The sequence below is a fragment of the Pleurodeles waltl genome, chromosome 3_1 (genome assembly GCF_031143425.1).
Source record: "Pleurodeles waltl isolate 20211129_DDA chromosome 3_1, aPleWal1.hap1.20221129, whole genome shotgun sequence".
NCBI classification, from domain to species: domain Eukaryota; kingdom Metazoa; phylum Chordata; class Amphibia; order Caudata; family Salamandridae; genus Pleurodeles; species Pleurodeles waltl.
In genome coordinates this window covers 835699301-835722551 of record NC_090440.1, presented here as the reverse complement: position 1 = coordinate 835722551, position 23251 = coordinate 835699301, and the positions used below count along the sequence as shown (strand labels likewise).

Below are 23251 nucleotides of genomic sequence, written 5' to 3'. Positions count from 1 at the left end.
GGCTGCCACCACTTCTTTTAATTACAAAAAATATCACCCTGATGTCTAGATGGCTTTTTGACTCCCCCCCCCCCACTCAAGAGGCTGATTGCATGATCGCTTATTTGCCGCCTGAAAGGGGGGCAGAAAGACTTTCCTCAGGGAGGGAAGAGCACATGCCTATTGTCAGAGGGGCCACTCTTCCCTCCAAAAAAGTCCCTGGTGTCTAGTGGGTGGATCCTGCTTGGAGATCATCCTCCTGCAGGGATCCCCAAACAGGGTTCCACTGGGGAAAAACTATTCGCTTTCAGTGACATCTCGCCTAGCGAAATCACTGCTTGAGGGGCTGCCATATGCCCCTGAGCACAAATGTAAGTGAGTTGATTGTCACATTTTACTTTCACTTTCTATTTGATGATGTCAGCATGACCATCATTACAGATAAACTAAAACTGCCTTAGACTGCTGAACACATCTTTCAAGCCCCTCACAAACTGCATCTTAGTATGGTTCACAAAAACCTACTCTATGAGTCAGAATGTGGTTCTCAAGTCACAAAATGGGTTTTGTCCATTAGAAAAAGGGTTGTTGTGGCTGCAAACCTGGTGATTTTGCAAATGGCAGGATTTGTGACTTTGTGATTTTGCAAATGGCAAATAGTAGAATTTGCATCTGAGAAATCCTTTTGTAGATCAAGCCCTTAATTCCTCAACATTGGTGGGGTCAAATAGCAAAAGGAGCACTATAAAGCCATGGGCCAATGCACACAAACCTTTATGAATAAATAAAGGAGTAGTTCTGTAGTAATAGTTCACTTGCTCAGAAGAGCCTTTGAGAATATTGGAGTATTTGCAAATTGGCACCAATGTATTTACAATTCACACAAATTACAATAATTACCAAACATGAGCAAAGCCAACAGGTTGCCCCTATGCTAGATCTCTTGGCTTTAGCAATGTTTTTGGACATGTTGCACAGCAGTGCTGGCTGCTGTGCAACATAGCCTAAAGTAAAGAAAAAAAAGCACTGTGACAAGGCCAGCTCTGGACGCAGCAATTCACTTGTCTTGATGGAAGGAGAGGAGAAAGAAGGGCACAGGAGGAAGTGGGAGGGCATGTGAGGGCCTGGGGCAAGCAATGAAAAAAGTGCTTTGACATGGTCAGCACTGGCCATGTCATAGTGCTTTTTCTTTGGTGGTTGAGGGGTAGGAGCAAAGAAGACGGAAGCGGAATGAGTGGGAGAGACAGGGGCTAGCAAGGTTGAAGCAGGAGGGGTGGGAAGATCCAGGCAAGCAAAAATGTTAAGGGAGAGAGTGGGAAAGAAAAGGGGCAAGCAATAATGAAGCTGGAGAGGTTGGGAGGGAAGGGGAAAGCAACAACCAAGAGGAAGTAAGTGGGATGGATGGGGCAAGCAACAAGGTCACAGGAGGTGGTGTGTTGCGGGAAGCAACAAGGAGGAAACTGTACTAGGTCCATGCTCAATAGAAGCCAGGAAGACATGAAGAGAAAGCGGAAGCATGAGGTGCTGACCAATGAGAAGCAAGGAAATGAGAGTGATGTTGAAGTCAACCAATGGTAAGTAATGGTAAGTAGAGGGCAGGCACTAAACATGTTTTAGGCTTTTTTGTTTATAGGAAATTTCACAACAGCAGCACATGGAACATCTTAGGCAAGACCTGAAAATTAGTTCTGCCTGTTAACTGCCATTTTAGGGTCCATGTGAATGTCACAAGTCCACTCCTCACTGGAACATTTTAGCTCCATTGAAAGGAAACAAAAAATGATACAATTCCATTTACTCATTTATTGTGAGTAAAGCAGCGTTCTTTTTTTCCAATTTCTTTATGGATTTTCATTCAAGGGAGAACACTGAAATAATCACTAATGCTTTTACTTTGATAAATAGATAATATTTAACATGAATTTGCTAATGTGTAAAAACTGCATGTCATGGAAAATGTGCCCACGTAGATGGCAGCCATAATGCGCACAAAATTAATAAATAGGTACTACTTGATGTTCAGAAATAGTATTAACATGTCTAATTTAAAATTTACTTGTGTGTCATATTGATGGGTTAATAAACTTTTTACCTAAAATTACTAAACAAGGAGAAATTGTGTATTTGTGGGCCTAGTCGAAAAGTCTCATATTAAGTTTCTTGGTACATAATGTTCATAAAAGTATTTTGCCTAACCAATTCTTGTTTGTTCATCATTTTCTTTGCTCACACATCGCGGACCAAGGTTTTGTAATAACTGCAACGTTAGATTAGTTAGTGTCTCAAACTTTCTTGTGAGAACCGAATGCTTAAATGTGATATTCTAACCATAGATACATTTGTATTGTTGGTTTGTGAGGAACTGACATTCCCAGGGGGTGACAATGGCTTCACTGACTTGAGTAAGGATTGCAACAAATGTTACCTGAGAAGACCTGATGATGGGAGCGGGAGAAGAGGAGCCAATCACTGAGGTGTGAAAAACTTTCAAACTATATCTTTGATTTATGACTCAGACTTAATAGGTTCTACGATGATCATCAAATTGAACTGACCAATGGGAGTTCAAGAAACTATTTGTAAGGTTTTGATTTATCCGGTCTACACACAAGGAAAGGCGACATTGCGCAGATGAGAGTTGTAGCTGAGAGTTGTAGGAGAGAGTCAAGAAGAGTTCCAGATGCCCCATCTTCCTATCCCTAGCCTCTTGATTATTATTGAGTATTAAAATATATTAACGTTGTTTTACTTAGTTTGATGCCCTGTTAAATTGGTTAAGTTAGCTTAGAGCCCAACCGAAGGCTGGGTCAAACCCTTTCAACCCCCTCACCAATGGATGTCTGATGAATGCACCACTGATGAAGACATTTCTTCTTGCTGCTCCATACAAGAGCGGTGTATAACAACTGTAAATGTCTTTGTAATAGATTTTTTTTTTCTTTTAGGTACCAACTGCTATTTTTGCTAACGCCATAGTTCAGATGTTTTCCAAATTATGTTTTGTCTGTTTTTCTTTTTTGCATGAAGACCCAACATGCTTCTCGAATTAGAGGCTTAGTTAGGGATACCGTGTACTTCTATCATTATTAACAAAGGATTTGATTCTACTGTTTGCATCTAACTGCTGTTTCCATTATTCAGTTATTCTTGGTATTGATTTGTACTGCAACTCTAGAATGCCTTATGATCAACACACTAGTTAAATTGAGATTCTTCTGAGGCTTTGGTCAGCCTGTGTTGTTTGTATACACCTATCATTCGATTCTGAGATTGATTTACGTAATGTTAGCATTGTTAATCTAGGGAAATAAATCTTTTCACTTTCTAACAAGGTGTGGTTATTCATGGCTGCATAGGTTATGGTGCGTAATGTTTATTGACTCCCATGTGATTAAGTTGATTTACTGTTAACATTCAAATGTCTACAGATTGTATAATAAGTAAGAGTTGTGCCCATGGTAAATTACTCTTAGTGGAGTCAAAAGGTCCATCGAACCTTTAACACATCCCCTTATCAACTATCAATAATAGACCAAATAAGGTTAGACACGCCCCAAGTTTTGGTAGCAGTAACGGATGGTTACGCCTCCTTAAGAGGTTGCCATGGTTTTCCAGTAAGCAATAAGGCAAATGCTCACATCTCCTTAAGAGACTGACAAAGTCTCACAAAATTTATGGGCAGAAATTGAAGGTTACGCCCCCTTAAGTAGTTCTCAGGTCCAGTAGTAGAAACAGAAGGTTATGTTGCCTAAAGAAATTGCCATGTCTTCAACCTAGAGAATACCAGTTGATGACAGTCCCGAAAGACTTGGGCTTTTCCATTGATTGTTTGAAAACGTTCCCAGAGTTCTCGTGTGATTTATGAATGTATTAGGCTTTGTGTTGCACTGCTTAAGTGAATCGCAGGTGAATTGTGATGTTTGTGAGAAATAGGGAGTTGCATACTTGTAGATGTTTAGGGAGTGTGCGTACCCCAAAGGGTGTATGTAGAAGAAATCGTCAAACTTCATTTGTGTGTGGCGCTTTGTGCTCAAAATTGCCCTCATGGTTGTTGGTATACGGACTCTGCATAGTCTAAGACTCCAGAGTATTGTACAACTGTAGAAGACAATTGGTTGATATTGTAATTGTCTGTTTAATAGGTCAATCCAGTGTGATTAACAAATCTATAGAGAGTGTTAAAAAGTGTGTGTTAGTTCGATGGAGATTTGGGAATTCCTGTGTGCACCAGGAGGACCTAATGATCAGTCAAAGGTAGAATCTGCTGGTCAGATTTTACTTGCAAATCAGGGGAACTGAGATCGAATGAGTATCTGCTAGAGCTAAAGCAGCAGTTGAAAATTCAGTAAGGTTTTCCGAAGCGATTGTGCTTCCTATCTGTAGTAAACAGACAAGTTAATGTTGAATTTTTCATTTGTGCTTGCGATCTTTGCATTTAGATGTGCGTGGATCTGAGTTAAAGAAGACAAGCCGGAGGGCTTTGTCAGTCGCTGTATATGTGTGTGACGTCACTGTGACCGCGCTGGGATTGGTCAGTTGGTGAGAAGGCTGCTAACGGATTTGTGGACAACTGTGAAACATTATTGGGTAGGAAATGCAAGCGAAAATTATTTTGGTATTGAAATCTACTTCCTGATTTAATTGAAGAGCAGTTTTAGGACAAAAATAAACTTCTTTCAAACCATTAAGGAGTGCAATAAGGGGAGATGTATTCATTCTAGTAAGAATAGGTGAAGATACACAGCCAGAAGGCACACTCGCATACATCGTATTCGAAAAACAGGGCACTGCGCCATCTCTTTGGTTAAAACACTGGTGCAAAGAAACAAAGAAAAAGGGAGTATAGCATTTTACGTTTAATTTGATAATTTTAGAGAACTTGAGGAGAGTGCTGTATGACTCAAAACCTCCTCTGAGAACTGCACAGTTTGAAGGTTTGAAGCCTTAGCCATTTGGGAGTTAGTGGACAGACAGCAACAGCAACAGAAATTTGAGAGGAAAATCAGAAGAGTTGAGAAAACCTTAGCTGAGACGTGATGGGATAGTGATCAGAAACTTTGGAGACTCTACAGGTAATACAGATGTTTCCTGAAATCATGCAAGAGGGTGAGAACAGTACCAAACAAAAGGTCCATCGACCTCTAACGCACCCACACAAGTGAAGAAGACAACAGAAAGAAAATATACCTCAACCCATTCTAACCCATTCCCAACTACCCCAGCAGCAGCGCACTCTCCATCCATTAGCACATCAATACATTGTATAACTTTGTTATGTCGCAGTTGCTTATACAGACAAGTGCTTTTTACTTTACATTTGCTTGATGATTGTTACCTATACTTCAATCCCACTTTTCTAAAGGCACTCTTCTTCCGCATCTTTCTCCTCATCTATTTGATCCAAGTCAACTGCCACTAAGTCTGATTCCAGTGTACCCTCCTAGTTGCCTAACCTGCAGTGGAGTTTCTAAGGTACTCCACACTCCACTGTTACTTATCTCAGCATTCCACTCTACCATTGTCTCATTGTAGGGACTGTGCTTTTAATCCACAATACATTTTTTCTACTGACGGGCCTATTTACATTATTTCTGAGTACTCTAGGGGACCAATCCCAGTAAACAAGCGTGAATATTACACTGTAGGTTCACGGTTGTTTATAGACATAAATTCCTAGTCAATGCCTTCCAGAATTGCGCTATTCCAGAGCATTCCCACCACCTGTATATACGTATTGCCACCCTACACTAAACAACAGTTACAACAGGCTTATGTATTTTCAGGATTCACTCCGCGTAGCAGCGGTAAATTCTATGTATGCATTTACGATTATTTTCAATGTGGCATTTCCTGTAACAGTTCTGCAGTTCTTGAATATTTCGCACAACCGTCGCCCTTACTGCGTTATTCTCCCATTATTCAGCTGCAGATGTCCAATGGGTGGCTCACTGGCTTTCTGTCCACCTCTCTGCATGAGATGGGGTTTACCAGTAAAGACTTTTAAGGAAGGCTTAATGCACTGCTCATCGTTTCCTACTGACCATTCTATGGATCACCATCCGGGGTTATCATGCATGGCTTTCTCTTGCCTTGCCAGAACCTGTAAACTCACTGACACAAAGAAACCCTATGCTCCTGCACTACCTTTGCTAAGCCTTCCCACTCGCACAGGATGGCTGTGCTCAGAGCAACTCCATCAGTGGCATGTTGCAGGTGTCTTAAAATTGGGGACTTTGTTTCAGTGAGCTACTAAATTTCCAAACCCTTGTGGCAGACTACCATCTTCACCCGGTCAACTCCTTACTTACAACCACCCTAAATAATCATTAAATGCCCTATTTCATGTCTGCTACCTTGCACTAACCCTACAAGAGGTGTGCCAGAAGCTCTGTACCATAGGAAATGGTGGCAAACTGATGGGATGGGTGTACAGACCTATCCTGCAACATGGAAACCACTCCAGGTCTTCTTGCCATACTGCCTGGGTGATTGATGTACCAAACCTCTGCAAGATATGGACTAAAATACTGGACTTTCCCCACAAAGTATCCCACAGCAGTCACTTTAAGTAAATTCATTGTGCTTCCTTGTGAATGCATTCTTCCCGTTGCTTGCCATTGGCCTTGTGGTTTCTAACTCACAATTTGTTGCTTTCAATTTGCTGGCTTTATTTGTTTTAGGCTATGCAGCTTGAATTCCTCCCTTCCCTTGCCAAACCCTTATTTACAGTATCCTGCTGAGTGACCCCTTTCTGTAAACAGGCCTGTAAATCTTGTTCTTATCTTATCATATTTGCTGTGCATTCAAAGAACAAAGTCAAATGTCAGGCTCTGTCTTCGGTGGGAACTTAGTGTTTACTTTCCTTTCTCTGATTTCAAAGTGAGAGGATTTATGAAACAATCTTGCTGGATACTGGGGTTAGGAAAGAGTTTTTTCTATCACATGACAACATTTAAATAGACTTCAGAATATATCAGAATTTGAAGTACAAATCAAGCACATTTTTGTTAATTCTGAACTGTGCTGGAAACAAATACCTTGACATGATTAAAACAAATCATTGCATTAGGTGATGCAATTTCCACACATCATTGTCTCTGCACAATATAGTTTGATTTGAAAAACGGTATATCTGTGCAAATGTAATGGTCATTTCAATCAAAAATGTGTTGTCTGTAATGGCAAAAATGTGTTGTCTGTAATGGCATGCATGCTCCACTCCACTCTGCTCTGCACCACTCCACACCACTGCACCCTACTCTGTATCACTCCACTTTACGCCACTCCATGACACTGCACTCTTCTCCATTCGGAACCACTCCACATTATGCCACTGCTCTCTATGCTACTTCACACTATGCCTCTCTACTCTACTCTGTACTACTCTACTCTAAGCCACTGCACTTTACACCTCTCTACACCACTGCGCTCTGCTCGTCTGCACGCCATACCACTCCAGTCTAGGCAACACCAATCTAATCCGCACAACTCCACTCTCTGCCGCTCTGCAATGCTGCACTGTACGCCACTGCACTCTAAGCTAATACACTCTATTCTAATGCACTTTACTCTGTAACACTCAACTCTATGCCCCTGCACTCTACATCAATACACTGTACATCATTCTAATCTACTCTGCACCTCTGCACTCTATGCCCCGGCACTCTACACTACTTTACTCTATGCCATCACACTCTATGCCACTTTATGCAACTCCACTCTAACCTGCACTTCTCCACTCTAAGCCACCTCACTCTACTGTGAAATAATCTACTTTATGCCACTGCATTCTATGCCACTGCACTCTACCCTGCACCTCTCCACTCTATGCAACTGCACTCTACTCTGAAACAATCTATTCTACGCCACTGTACTCTATACTACTCTGACCACTGCACTCTAGTTCAATGCACTCTACACTACTGCAAGCTGACACTCTGCAACACTGCTCTGGCCGCCACTATACTCTACACCACTCTGCTCTGTACTACTGCATTTTGCACCAATATACTCTATTCCACTGCATTCTATGCCACTCTACTCTGCCCAATGCCACTCTATGGAACTGCACTCTACACCAGTGTACTCTAAACAACAGCACTGCCCTTTACTCTGCACCACTGTACTCTATGCCACTGTTCTCTGTACCACTCTATACCACTGCACTGACACTCTACTCTGCAACTCTGCACTCTACACCACTCTACTCTATGCCACTGCACTCTAGGCACTATACTCTACTCTACACCACTCTACAATACTCCACTCTGCACCACTACACTCTATGCCACATGATTCTACTCTGCACTCTATGACACTGCACCACTCTGCATTACTGCACTCTCTGCTACTCTATTGTATGCCACTCTACTCCACTGCACTCTATGTAACTCTACCCCATGCCACTCTATGCCACTGCACTCTGCGTCAATGCACTCTAAACAACTGCACGCCACTGCCCACTGCCCTCTACTCTGTACCACTGTACTCTACGCCACTGCTCTGTGCCACTCTATTCCACAAAACATCACTGCACTGACACTCTACTCTGCAGTGTTGCACTCTCCACCACCGAACTATACACCAATGTACTATGTACTACTGCATTCTATGCCACTGCACTCTATGCCACTCTACTCTGCATCACTCCACTCTACAGCACTTTGCCCTACTCTGCACCACTCTACACTACACCACTGCACTCCCTGCAACGTGAGTCTACTCTGCAATCTATGCCACTGCACCACTCTACACTACTGCTCTCTCTTCCACTCTATTGTATGCCACTCTACTCCACTGCACTCTATGCCACTCTACTCTGTCCCATGCCACTCCATGCCACTACACTCTAAACCACTGCACTCTACGCTAACGTACTCTAAACAACTGCACTGTACCCCACTGCTCTGTACTTTGCACCACTGGGCTCTATACCACTGCTCCTATGCTACTCTACTCCACACCACACCACTATGCCACTAGCTTTAAGCCATGCTGAACAGCAGCTACTCTGGTGTGTAACATGGCTAATGGCTAAAACACATTTGCAAAGCCAATAACTCTTTCGTAGATGAGACCTACTGGCTTTGCCAATGTTTGTTAGTACAATGAGGTACAGAGGTACCTGAAAGACATGTAAAAAATACAATTACATCATAATAAAGGCTGCTACAAAATGTGCGAATACATTTCGGTTAAATTAAAAAAAAAGTGCTTCTCAAATACAGATTTGAATAATATACAGTTTCTACCTAGTGCTAAAAAAATGTTATAACACTCCATTAAAACCACACACTCCACAGCTCACCTTGGAAAACCATTACAATACCTCTCTGAAAGAAATATCTTTCCCACCAGAAAACTTCAAGTGGCTCCTTTTAGTAAATTCAATGGAGGTTTTCAAGCCCCTTTGTATTTGCAAATTTACCAGTTGCCCACATTTGCATGTCTTTAGGGAAGGAGACCCCCTGGCAAGAAGGCCTTTTCTTATCTGTCTGCCCCTCCCTCCCTCAGAGCACAGGAGACCCCCTGCCTTCCAGCCCAGCTGGGGAAACTCCTCTGCCCATAATTTCGCCCTGCCTCCGTTGCCCTTTAGGTGAAAGGCTAAAATTACGGACAAATGCCGTCCGTTAAAGCTTTCATCACGGACAACGGACAGCAGGGCGAAATTACGGACAGTCCGTGAAATTTACGGACGGGTGGTCACCCTAGATCCAAATGCCAGTATTAATTTCTTATTTTCCGTGGTGTGAGTGTTAAATACAGTTTAGAAACCAGCCTTCCACCGTCCACTAGGGACAGTAAAGTCTGGGTGATAGCAAGATCTTTATGTACTAATAACGCATAGGCCACAGTGGCTGATCATACGCCGTTTTAACTGTTCACGATGTTTCAAAAGGATATTGTCAATTAAATATATTTAGCACTAGAAGAGATAATGGGACCACTGACGTTTATGCTTCACAGTGCTTCCATAGTCCTGTACTTGTTTCTATTACGATGTTGATATAATTATACAGTTCTGAAAAATTGCTATCATCTATTCAGGATCTTTACTTAGTAATGCCAGAATGAGAAAATGGCAAAACCTAAAAACATGATTGTTCTTCTGCACGATCGCTTATGAATCCAATCATTTAATGTGGAAAAGACTTAACCAAGAAATAATACGGAATGAATGTGGAAGAGCAGAACTGTCAAACCTTCCAACTATTTGCTTTGTGAATTATTCCAAGCTCAATTCAAATGGGGAACATTCAGAGAACGTGTTTTCTATCTGCAAATTGTTGTACGACGAAGATTTGCATTGCTATTTTGTTTATATTAAATTATTTACAGTCATAATGTACACATCAAATCGTGCAAGGTTTTGGCACGTGTCTACATCAGTTACAGGCATTTGCAATGTTATGTGTCTCGCGTTTGCTCGAGTTACAGCTATTAGTGTTGTAAATTCCTAATTGGACTTTTCTTGCCACATTAATTGAAAATGAAAAGACAAAAACAGTTGGCAGAAGAAAGCCAATTCAAAGCACCACAGCCGCCATGAGCGCGAGAGTTATTGACTCCTTGCATAAATATCTAGAAAGGCTGATGGCTGGGATGAAAGGCAAACCGAACCCGGAGGAGGGGCATCACACCTGTAACGTGAGGAAGCGTGACGTAGTGTGATGACCAAAAAAAATGTTCACTTAGTGAAATCGCCTGGGAGGGAGCTCAGCACACAAAGGAGGGACATTTCACAAAATACACCAATAAAAATGAGGCATTTAAGACAAGCACAACAAAGAATGAATAACAAGAGTGGGTGTGGTTAAAAGCCCACAGAGAGATTACAGAGTATGCTTTTATCAGTTAAAGCGCTATAATTTAGTCGGATAGTTTGTGGCTTTTTCAACGGGACAGTATGCACCTTCCAATGAGGGGAGCCTGCTTTTAACTGCTTGCCTGAAAAACTTTAGTTTGTCAATGTATTCTTTTATATAGTACCAATAATACTTTCAATGGGACAGGACCTTTCTTTCAATTGGCAAAGCATGTCTTTACCAGTAGGCTGCTATACTTTAGATGGACAATGCATTCATTTATAAAGTGGCCTGCAGTGCATACCTCCTAATGGCCAGGGCACTCCTTTACCAGCTAGACTGCTATACTTTAGTGTGACATAATGGGGCAGAACAACCTTTCCAATGTGTCTTCATCAGCCAAACTACTACACGCTAGTGACAGCAGTAGTAAAGTGACATTAACTGTATTTGTCATTAGCGGTAGTCAACTCACATGTCTGAGACAAATATCTGTGCTTTGTTCCCTCAGAAGCATGGGTCAAGAGGAGGCTACATCGCTCGAGTGTATTGCTAATAGTACTTGAATGATAAGTGCCTGGATTCTTCAGTCACATCAGGAGGTGCATATCTATGATCTGCACAGTCGATCCTTTTCATTGAGAACCTGGGCTCATTTTATTTTATGTACTATGATCAGTCAGCAGAGTAAATCTAACAAGGAGAGGAGGAAGAGACGGAGAAGCCAGGCATTTGGGGGGAGTGACAAAGACAGGTGGTTATTGAGTGAGGCAGAAAGCGGGACAGGCAGGTGTGGAGAGAGGAGCAGAAAAACAGAGACAGGTGGTGGAGTGGGATCTGGAGCAGAGAACACGAGAGACCAATAGCGGCTAGAGATGGAGCCAGTGGCCCTGTGACCACAGTGTGCAGTCTGCCTGGGGTTGTATGCAGAAAGTGTTGAGTGGGGGCGGTGAGATTGGGGGTTGCAAGTGATGCACAAGGAGAACATGGAGCATGCGAGTACAGCAGGGTCCAGCTGTGCTTCTGCATGGTGAAAACACTTTTATCTTTTTAATCAACAAAAACACACTTAGGGGGTCATTCCAAGTCTGGTGGTCTTGAGACCGCCAGACTCTGGGTGACCATCGGACCGCCGCAGTAGTGGTGGTCTGATATGCCAAATTCCGACCGCGGTCGAAACGCCACGGTAATACCGGTGACATCGCCAGGCTGGAGACAGCCTCCAGCCTGGCGGTCCTGGCAGCTGTAATCCTGCAGCCGGATTATGAGTTCCATTCCTCCAGCCTTTCCACAGCGGTTCACACCACCGTGGAAAAGCTAGTGGAATGGGGGTGCTGGCCCCCCTGGCATGGCAGTGCAGGGGCCCCAATGCACAGCTCCGTCGGGCATTTCACTGCCCAAATTATGTGCAGTGAAATGCGTGGCAGGTGCTGCTGCACCCGCTACACTGCCACATTGGCTTTATTCAAAGCTGGCGTCAATGTTAAGGCCCTCTTCACCGCAGAGCCGGCGGGAGGAAACAGGCCTGCGGTGACGTCGGAATAGGGCCGGCGGTGTCCTGACGGCATCAGCGGTCAGGTGGTGGGGAGGCCGCCCGCCAAACTCAGAATGACCCCCTTAATGAGCATCACAAAACTCCCCCCTCAAAAGTATTATAAAATGCACAGAGTAGAGCTAACCCGGCCTGAGGGTCTCGTAGTACTTTGATAGAGCACCAGTTACATTACAAATGGTCTTATGCAAGCCAAGGACCCAGATGCAAAGGACAAATAATGAATAACGGACCAGTGCTGATGATCTGTTAACCGTATGATGCCCTGAATCTCTCCTCCCAGCCTTGAGCAATGTTGCTGCATATTTGCGTGCAGTAATGCCAGGAGTCTGGAGAAGCCGACCGAATGGGTAGCAGCCAGAGGTAGGAGTAATGACCCTCATTTACAGGGTCAACCGTAAGAAGGGGGCTCTGAACTTATGCTCTACAAGATAAACACTGCTTCTGGACCCGCTGTGAAGTGCCCAAATCCCTCTGCTGCTGGCCTCCAAAGAAAATATTTAAAATGCAGTGTAGATACAAGTTAGGTACAAGGCGGAAACATGAAGCGCGGTGGCCATGGAGCGGGCGCCGTGCTGAAAAAATGAAAGCCTCCAAAATCACACATGCTACCTCAATGATTACAGCCATTTAGCGAACGTTGTGTGCCGAAGCTGATCAAGCATGCAGTAGCAGTCACGAGCAGAAAATGAAGAGATGGGCAGGAGGTAGTGGGAGCACGGCACTGCGATTCGAGGCAAAAGAAACAAGCTGACGGCTGTCATGAGCATGAGCGTGCAGGAGACACACAAAAAGAGAAAAGAAGTTTGCTCGCAGTCAAACGTATAGGCAAAAGTGCAATTATCCATGTAACAGAGGCGATGCCCAAGGAAGTAATCAAACCGCCCCAAGGCGGGACCAACGTAAAGCGTTTACCAATGATAACAATGGGTTTTTGAAGGGCAAGCCCACAAATGAGTAAACTTGATGGGCGTGAGGTGGACGTGGTGAAAAGCCCAAATAGATAACTACACGTCAGGAAATGCGCGCTGCTATGCTCGACTTAACTACACAAGCCCTTTTATCATCTATTTTTTGAAGCCCTGAAATATCTCTTAATTATAGTGTACAGATAGTAATAAGAAAAATAATACAAAGTGCGCAGTGTAATAATATTCATCAAACATTAAGTATGATGCTGCATTACAATTTCGTATATATAACCTAAAACATCTTACCTTGACTAAATGAACCTTACAGGCGCCTATAAAGTCAAACGCCAGACCGTCAAATGTCCTGTAGTGACGATCTCCATATACCGTACACATTGATGGACAAGGATGAAAGGTACATTGAAATGAACCATGGTGGCATACACTAAAAGGAAACATGATAGATATTAGTCATAGAAAAGCGATATATCTGCAACAAAAGCAAGAAAGCAAGAATATGATGTTTGTCAACCTTAGGGGAGAACTTTATACAAGGAAATTACAAACATTACAGTCTTAGTGGTAAAGCATACTCTTCCACAAAGCAGTGATCTTGTAATTTCTGCCATAAATTCGATACCCTGTGCAAAGGAACGTCTGTATTTCACGTCTTCACGTTTTACTGTGTGCTGTTTATTGTTTATCACAATTCCCTGGAGGCAGTGGATGAATGAACTAAATACAACTGTAATCAGCGAAAGAGATAAGGGCTTGCTATTTAACAGATTTTGCTCGCATAAATGTAGTTTCAAGGCGCGAAATTTGTAATCCGTGCTGCATATCCTACATCCTCCATCATATTGTGAGGATCTTTTGATTTTTTTACGAGAACAGAGGTAGCTCAGAGCAGAGGTGAATCAACCTTGTCAGTCTGTTCTTGATTTGGGGTGGGAAGAGAGTGTCAGAAGAGTGCCCACTGTACATAATGTAAGTAGCCACAAAATCTGAACTTTGTATGTACTCACCAACATTTGTAATGGATTCCACATTAACTGCACATGTAAACTTACACCTTGAAAAGAGATATGCAAGTGCTGCAGTTACAGTGGGAGTGGAAGGAATTTCTCCTTGTTCATCAACATCTTTTGAGAAATTAGGTTACTGGTTGAGGGGGGTGAAACACTACTCTAGCAGCAACCACAGTCCTTGTCAGGGTGCCCCACAATCAAACCCCAAATTAACCTGTGCTCAACCTTTTTGTAGCTTGGCACAGAGCAGTCAGGCTTAACTTAGAGATAATGTGTAAATTACTTATGCAGCTCATCAAACAGTAATACAAGAAAAATCCCACACCAATTTAGAAAAAATAGAGTACATTTTAATAAAAGTCACAGGTTCAGGCTGACCACAATGGAACGCTGGCTGGCTACAGGGACCCAATTAGGCTCGCTGAACAAGAGCACCTTAAATCTTGGTTGAGGAGCATTGTGAGGTCCCGTACCAAGTGTCTGTCATGCAGTGAAATTGAAACATCAGTTTCAAAGAGCTGCAAGGCTGTGACGCAAGTACCTGCGTCATCGTCAAAGCTGCCATTGACGAGAGATTTGCGATGTAAGAGCCTTTGCAGAGGGAAGCGGGAACTTCGCACTGCAGTAGTTCCAATGTGGGCTATGGGGTCGATGTAGAGCCTTTGCACTGCAAGGAACTCCGCAGCAGAGGTGATAGGTCAGTTCTGCTCAGGTTTGTGATGTGCACCAGAGGAGATGCGTCAGTTCTGCTGGATCAAATGATGGGCTGGCAGAGCAACTTCAGGACCACTTTCAAGGGTCCAAGACTGGGGTGGCACCACTTGGCACAGTAGGACTCACACGTGGCAGAGTCTGGGTGCTGGGTTCCATGCTGTTGGAGTCTTCTGTCCCCGAGGCTCTAGTCAGGAAGCTAGCCAACTAGCCCCTGGTGTCACTCTGGGGTTCTGGGTTCAACAGATGCAGGTCTAGCCCTTCTCACCTTGGCAAGATTGCAGCAGGTCAGCACAACGGGGTAGCGGTCCTTGAGAGCAGCTGTCCAAGTGGCAGTCCTTTCAGCCGCACAATAGTCCTTATTCTGGGCAGAGTCACCACAGGCCCCGAAGTGTCCTTAAGAGTTGGTGTCTTGGGTTAAGTATTTAAACCTTGGCCTTCCTTTGAAGTGGGAGAAGCTTGTTGAGGTTTCTCTTTGAAGTTCTCATGCTTCCTACCTTCCCTGTCCTGGTTCCGGACTAACCATATAGGGTAAGCAGCCTTTAGTGTGGAGGCGGGGCACAACCTATTTAAGAGTAAATAGAGCTGTGCCAAGTTCTGTCCTTCCATGAATGAATGAAGGGAGCTTGTATGGTGCACAGCTACTCGAAAAAGTGTCCCGATGCTTTAGGCAACTAGAGGCAGAAGAGAAACAGAGAACTGCAGACATCCTTACAAACTTTAAAGTTTGAATAGAAAGGTTTTCAACTCCTTAAATTTTAGTTCCTCTGCGATGGACCTCAATTGTCCAGGCAACCGATTCCACATGCTGGCTATTTTCACAGTAAAAGAAGAGCATCCTCTGCATTGTGTTTTAAAACAGGGATTCATGATTAAGCCAGCATTACTGGAGCTCAGGGACCTTCTTGGTCAGTATACCTTAATTCTCTCATTTAGGAACAAAGCCCCTTTGTTGTGAATAGCTTGATGCGTCAGTGCCTTATACATTATACGTTGTTGAACTGGCAGTCAGTGCAATCTCTTCGGTAATGAAGAAACTGATGTGAACACAGGTAGTTTGTAAACTAGGCAGGCCGCCATGTTCTGAATAACTTGTAACCACTGGATCAGATAATCAGGAAGACCTAAGAACAGAACATTGGCGTAATCCAGCCTAGAGAGAATCAGTGCCCTGACGACTGTGACTTGTGCATCATGCAGAAGCGGGCTAAGAAACGTCTTCACCATGCAACAGATCCAAAAGCATGACTTCACCACTGCTGTCACTTGCGCACTGAACAAGAGATGGGAGTCAAGCTTAACACACAGATTTCCGGTCACTGCCATTAGAGGGAGCATTGGGGGAATGCTGTTGGGCCATGCTCCTGCCCATCCTGGAAGAGGATTCTGTCCAAACAGTAAGATTTCTGTTTTATCAGGGTTGCACTGCAATTTGTTGGCTCTCAGTCAGTTGAGCAGTGCAACCATGCAATGTGCAAATGTATTCTTTGTATTTTCAGAATCCCCATCATACGTGAGCAGAAGCTGCATATTATCCAGTTATGAGATTACCTTGATTGTAAATGATTCAACTAAATAAGCCAAAAGGTTCATATAGATGTTGAAGAGTCTAGGACTTAAGGAGGAGCCTTGCGGCACTTCCCACTTCAACTGTTTTTGCTCCTGAGGCATATGGCTTCATCCATACTGCTTGCTCTCATCTCTCAAGAAAAGAACCCAGCCAGCTTAAGTCTGAGCCCAACATTCCCAAGTGTTCTGGCCTGTATAGCAAAATACTGTGATCTACTGTATTGAATTCTGCTCCCATTCTGACAATGATTACCCATCCAGGGGCACCTAAGCTCTCCATTATATGTGGCTGTCTAGGAGAAATACACAAAGCCCAACTGTCAGCCACACTCAGTCATGTGTTCCAGAGACAGGTTGTAGGCCCTAAATGGCTTAGGCAGAAAAATGCCAACTTTCTGAAAGTACTACATACAAGACTACATGGTAAATTGTTATAGAGGGGATTATATATCAAATTATTTGGTCAGGAAGTTACTTGTTTTGAAAAAGAATACGTCAAGTTGCAAACACGGATACTTAATCCAATTGGTTATTAGTCATGAGAATAAAAAGGAAAAACTGGCATGCACAAGATCATTTGGAAAAATCAAATATATTATTTGCATGTAAATAATACAGTGCATGCCTTAGTCTGTTTTGGACTTCTTGTAAATCATGAGGTTAAATACCTTTTCATTTTTTTCTAGTTTTCCTTTTTTGGCTCAAATGTCAGAATCAGAAACCTTATCGTATTATGAAGAGTACATTCATAAAATTGCCAGTGGCTGTCACTTCCAGGCGCAATAATATCAACAAGACACAGACATGTCTAAAACTTCATTCCAAATTCTTGACAGATTGAATTCTAATATCATACCAGTGGGCCTTCAGTAATGTTTCTATTATCTTCACTGATGATGAAGAGTTTAAGATTCACTTTAGTTTTGCAGCTAACAAATGTTCTAGAACATAGATAGTCTGCAGCATTGAAACTGCCTTCAAACATATGCAATAGATTAAAAAGGACATAGAATAATTAGGAAAGAAAATTTGTAGTGATCAAACACTCACTAATGCTATGTCTCTACTTGAAACAGTAGAGTACACCATCAACAAATTTGAAAAAATTAGTTTAGCTTAGAAAACTGATAAACTACAAAAAAACATTAGAAGATACAACAAAGAAAGGAATTATCTGTAGTTGAGAAAATATTGTACCAGTCGAATGGTTCATTCCCTTTTCCACACAAAAAATTAACCTTTTCTAACACAGGATCAGACTCCGATAGCGATCAAACAGATCCCCAGTCCTTTGGCTATATTGACCAACCAGCCACACCTAAATAACGTTTTTTAGGCCAGGACCACGACAAAGACAAAGAAGGGAAAGGAGAAGGTGGTACTGAAACCGATACACCCCAGTTCAAAGGCAAACGTGCAATCAGTACTACAACTGGCAGATACTGATTTAACATTACCAATAGTTATTCTTTCCTCTTACCATCACACAGAAATAGAATCTTCAGTTTCAAATCCGTTATTATCCTGTGTACCCAGTCCTAGGCATGATCCTTTTGAAACTAGAGTAGAGATATACCTTTCTTTAGATCAATTTGGTCAAAACACTTTTTTTGAGATAAATGAAACTATGCCTGTTTTTGATGACAAAGGTTTGCATGAAGCTTCCACGTTTTACCCCACCAACCAGATGGTTACCAAAGGCATCATAACATTTGAAAATGTAGTCCTAACTGAAATAGATGCGTTATTAAAACAGCAACAGTTTTTTTTAGAAACAATCTCACCAAAGAGCAACAATCTGCTCTTCAGAAATTACAATCCTCTCCTGTCATAGTCATTAAATCTGCTGATAAGGGTGGAGGTATTGTCATAATGAACAGAATAAAATATAATGAAGACATTTGCAGACAACTGAACACAGCTAAGCACTTACAAAGATAACCACAATATTCAACCGCTGATATTAGAGCATTGATTGCTTTTTTAACAAACCTGGAATTGAGTGGGTGGCTGGGCCCTAAAGAATTTTCATTTTTGAATAATTCTAACCCCACTGTCCCTGCCATATACATCGTATTGAAATTTCACGGGAATCCAGTGGATCCACCTGGGTGCCCCATAGTGTCATGCTGCAATTCTATTCTGAAAACCCTTGGCTCAATATGTTGATTTCTTTAATAAACCCTTTGTTAACAAAAGCCCTTCATTTATACGTGATACTACTGCAGTGGTTGCTTCCATAGAAGATTTTCCTTTTGATCCAACTGATGACATCCTAGTGACAATGTACACTGAAAGTCATTGCTTTCATTGACTCTATCACAAACAATATATTTACATGCCAATGATATATTTGATTTGTCCAAATGATCTTGTGTACGTCTATTTCTCCTTTTAATTCCCTTGACCAATAACCTATTGAATTTAGTATCCATGTTTGCAATGTGACTTTTTCTTTTTCAAAATTTGTTTCTTTATGACTAAATAATTTCATAAATAATCCCTTTGTTAGCAATATACCCTATAACGTCCTGAAAGTGGCATTTTCAAACTGTAATTTTAAATCCAACTTCAACATGAGAGATGACGTTTCATTACAATTCCAAAGAAACCAAAACTTCTGTTATAAATTGGGTTACTGGTTGACTGGGGTATGAGCCCTGGGCAAGCAGCAACCACAACTCTATTCAGGATAAGGTCCAGGCAAACCCTAAATTAGCCTGTGCTCACCCTCTGGTAGCTTGGCACAGAGCAGTCAGGCTTAAATTAGAGGCAGTGTATAAAGTATTTATGCAACACTTCAAACAGTAAAACAGTGTCAACACCACACAAAAATATTCCACACCAGGATAGTAAATAAAACAAGGCAGAAATGACACAAATCCAATTGGTAGAACTGGAGATATTCAATATAAATTTTTTAAGTAAAAACAGTGCCAGGTAGCACAAAGCAGTATATGGGAGATTTGGTTGCACCGGACCGGTACAAAGTCAAAGGTTCATGCCAACCACGATGGAGCGTGGGCTGGCTGCAGGGACACAGTTAGGCCTGCTGAACTAAAGTACCTTAAATCCTAGGTTGCAGAGCATTGCACGGATCCGCGGTGAAGATGCATTGCGCAGCCTAGGTGCTGCGTTGGTTCTGAGATGTGGCAAGGCTGCAGTGCGAGGTCCTGTTGCATCGGCGTTGAGGATCTTGTCGATGGGGCTTGAGATGTGAAGGCCGGTGTTGAGGATGTAGGGAGCAGTCTAATGAGCGGTGAAGCTGCAATACGAAGCGGGAAAACTGTTGCGCAGCAGCAGTTCTAAAGGTGATGCTTCAAACCCAAGATGCAGGATGTTGCTACAATGCAAGTCTTTTGTGACAGGTCCAATCCATTCACCGGCAGCAATGCATTAGTTTTGCTCAGGGATGCACTGATCCGTAGAGGTGATGTGTTAGTTCTCCACTAGGATGCGCTGCTCATCAGAGTCAATGTGTCGGTTCCGCTGGTAAGCACCTTAAGCCCACTTCCAAGGGTCCAGGACTGAGGTGGCACTGATTGGAAGGGTAGACTCACAGCTGGCAGAGTCCAGGTGCAGAAGCAGGTTGGTTGTAAGTATTTTATGTTTTGAAGTGGGGGAGACTGTAAAGACAGGCCTTTGAAGTGGACAGATATCATTCCGTCCCTGCCCTGGCTCCAAAATAACTACAGGGGGCATGCAGCCCTTTGTGTGGAGACAGTACGCAGCCTTTTCAGGTGTAAGTGAGGCTGAGTCCAGCTCCTCCCTCCCATCATGCCCAGGATGTCTCATCAAGTCACAACTAAGTTTCCACTCTGTGTGTCCAGATGCTAACTACACCCAGTTATGTGACCAAAGGCAGGTTGCATTCACCAAGGTAAGGTTACAGAATGCCAAGTTTCTAAAAGTAGCATTTTCAGAATTGTAATTTAAAATCTGACTTCACTATAAGTTAGGATAAGCAGGGACAATGTAAAATGTGTTTTATATGCCCTGGTGGGTCACATTTGTTTCCCCTATTGCAGTGCTGCTAACACAATAGGCTGCCATGGAGAAGGCTTTATTAAAGATAATAAAGTCCAGCATTGGATTGGAGCTAGCTAGCCATATCATTCAAAGTAGTGAGTTAATGGTTACACTAAACTCAACTTGTAAGGTCAGAATTAATATAACTATTACAGGAAAGAAGTTGAAAAACTTGCGATGTTGAAGTTATTTAAAGCAGCCCTGTAGCAGCCTCTTCTTACTGGTCAGCCTTTGACAGCCTGAGCCAAGCTGATGCCTGAGTAGGTGTGAAGAGGAATGGGCCTGCAACAATACAGCCACTTGGTAGGAGGATATTTCCTTCCTGGAGACTCCAGGGAGAGGAAGGGGGCTGGATAGATAAGCTGGACTTCAAAGGCAGAGGCCTCTGCAGAAAAAAAGATGTCACAGGACCGAGGCCACACCCACTTCCTTAATCTCTAGACAGATAGAAGCCCCCTAATTAGATTAAAAAAGGGGCTGGAAGGGGAGTGTAGTCAGATGTTAGCCACACCCCTGGGTTGGATTACACAGACACACAATCCAAAGAGAGGTTTTCTCTGTTTTGTGTTTTAAGAGAATTTTACATTCTGGTCTAAAGGTTGCCACCCTTTGCAGGGAGTGGTCATACTAGACAGAGGTAGCTTAGGGTTTAGGGTGCCCCCTATCTCAAGCCTAGAAATGAAGGATAAGTAAGGCAGCTCTGCAGAGCTCACCAGATCACTGCCTGGAAAAGAAGAAAAGAATAACTTCCCTGCTGGACCCCTAGACTGTACCAAAGAGAGAACTGCATTCTGAAAGGCTGCACCTGCTGCACTCACAAGGCTCCATAAAGAAAAGACTGTGCCTGACTCCAAAATGAAAGGAGTGGACTCCCTGACCATCAGCAGGTACAAATGGTTGAAGACGTCAACTGCAAAGCCAAAGAGAGGACACCCCAGCTGACCAGTTCTAAGTGGACTTGTCCTAGACTGCACATGTGCATTGTAGTAGATTGATTCCTAGCCACCAAGTGGCAATCTAGATCCTCTGAGCCCTGGGCTAGGTCTAGAGGGTACTTATCTCCCCAAAGGAACCAAGACACAGTGGCATCTTCATCGGAACCAAAGTGAGATGAGACAATGCTTTGCTGCTCAGATGTCAGGTCTAACAGAACAGATGCAAATTGACATGAAACCTCGTAAAGTCTCGCCACACAGCTTCAACAGAACTGACACAAGTTGATGTGAAACCTCACAAATCCTCATTGCACAGCATCGCCAGAATCGACGCAGTGCACTGCAAGTCAACTCGAAGCCTCGCCATAACTCACCACACAGTTTCATCAGTACCAACAACACAATGAAACTCAGTGCAGGACCTCGCACTACAGCCCCTCACAGGTCCTTTGAAACAACAATGAACAAGCCAAAGCCTTGTAAAGCAATACCTCGTAGACTTAAGTACTTAAAGATATAGGCGGTCATTTTGATCTTGGCGGGATAGCCCGCCGCCAACCATGCTGACAGTCGACGGAAGACCGCCAGTGGCGGCGGCAGGCAACCCTCCATATTCTGACTCCTGGAGCCTCACCGCCATTGATGGCGGTGGCGGGTGGATGCTGCTCCACCCTCATCACCACGTCAGTCCAGACAGGCACACCTATAAGGATGCAGTCATAGGTGTGGCGGTGTATGGAGGCTCGGCGATGACGGTGGAGCAGCATCCTAGGAGCTTGTTCCCTCCCGAAGCAGCGCCACTTAAGAGCTGTTGTGGCGTGGGGGGGGCGTGGCGTGTCACATACTGGTGACAGGAATTAGAATTCCTGTAACGTGTATGCTTTCCGCCAGGGTTTACCTGGTGGGGTATCCTGCCAGGAAATCCCTGGTGGAAACGGGATCATTATCCCAATGGCGATCTGGGCTCCACCGCTGCATCGAAAGTGGCTACCATCTGCTCGGCGGTCGATTCAGGCCTGGCGGTGGGTAGTAGTGAACTGGCTGCTTTGCAGCCAGTTCCCTACTGTTATCTTTATAAGGTGGTCTGCACCGCCATGCCGTCGGCGGTAATTACCACCACTGCCGGCGGAGCGGTCATTACCGTCAGGATCCAAATGACCATCATAATGTACAATCCTAAGGGGACCTAAATGAGTCCTCTGTTCAGCCTGTGCGCCATCATGGTTGGCCTGAACTTGTGACTTTGTTTCGGTCCAGTGCAGCCAAATATCCTAACAGCTTAAAAATTCATAGCTTCGGTTCCCTACATTTGATTTTCCTTGTTTTGGTGTTACTTTAAAGAAAAACATATTTATTATTTTTATAAATTAGTTTTAGATTTTTATTGTGTTATGACTTTTACTCATTTACTGTTTTGGTGGTATTACATGTTTTACACATGCCAATCTCCTAAATTAAGCCTGATTGTTTGCTTGCCAAGCTACCAAGGGTTGATCAAGGAATAATTTTCTGAAACTTGACTAGACCTATTAGTGATTGTGGTATTATTACTAGCTGAGGGGGGAGGAGCCAAGATGGCAGCTGTACTGGATGCCTAATCCGTGAGCTCCGACTCGGGCTCACAGCAAATATCCTGAGGGGCGCTCCCAGAGCAGGACTCAGCCCCTAAAAAACAGGAATTCAGCCCGGGAAACCGTTGTGCTGCTGTGGATCCAAGTAGCACGACGAGAGA

General features: G+C 43.3%; 1 protein-coding gene across 1 annotated transcript in view; it reads right to left on the bottom strand.

Moving 5' to 3' along the window:
• OTOG (otogelin) overlaps positions 1 to 23251 on the bottom strand; it is a 956473-nt gene that overhangs the window by 557888 nt on the left and 375334 nt on the right. The window contains exon 24 of the mRNA XM_069221482.1: positions 13554 to 13692. Coding sequence (XP_069077583.1) covers positions 13554 to 13692 — 139 coding nt within the window. The remainder of the gene's footprint in view (positions 1 to 13553; positions 13693 to 23251) is intronic.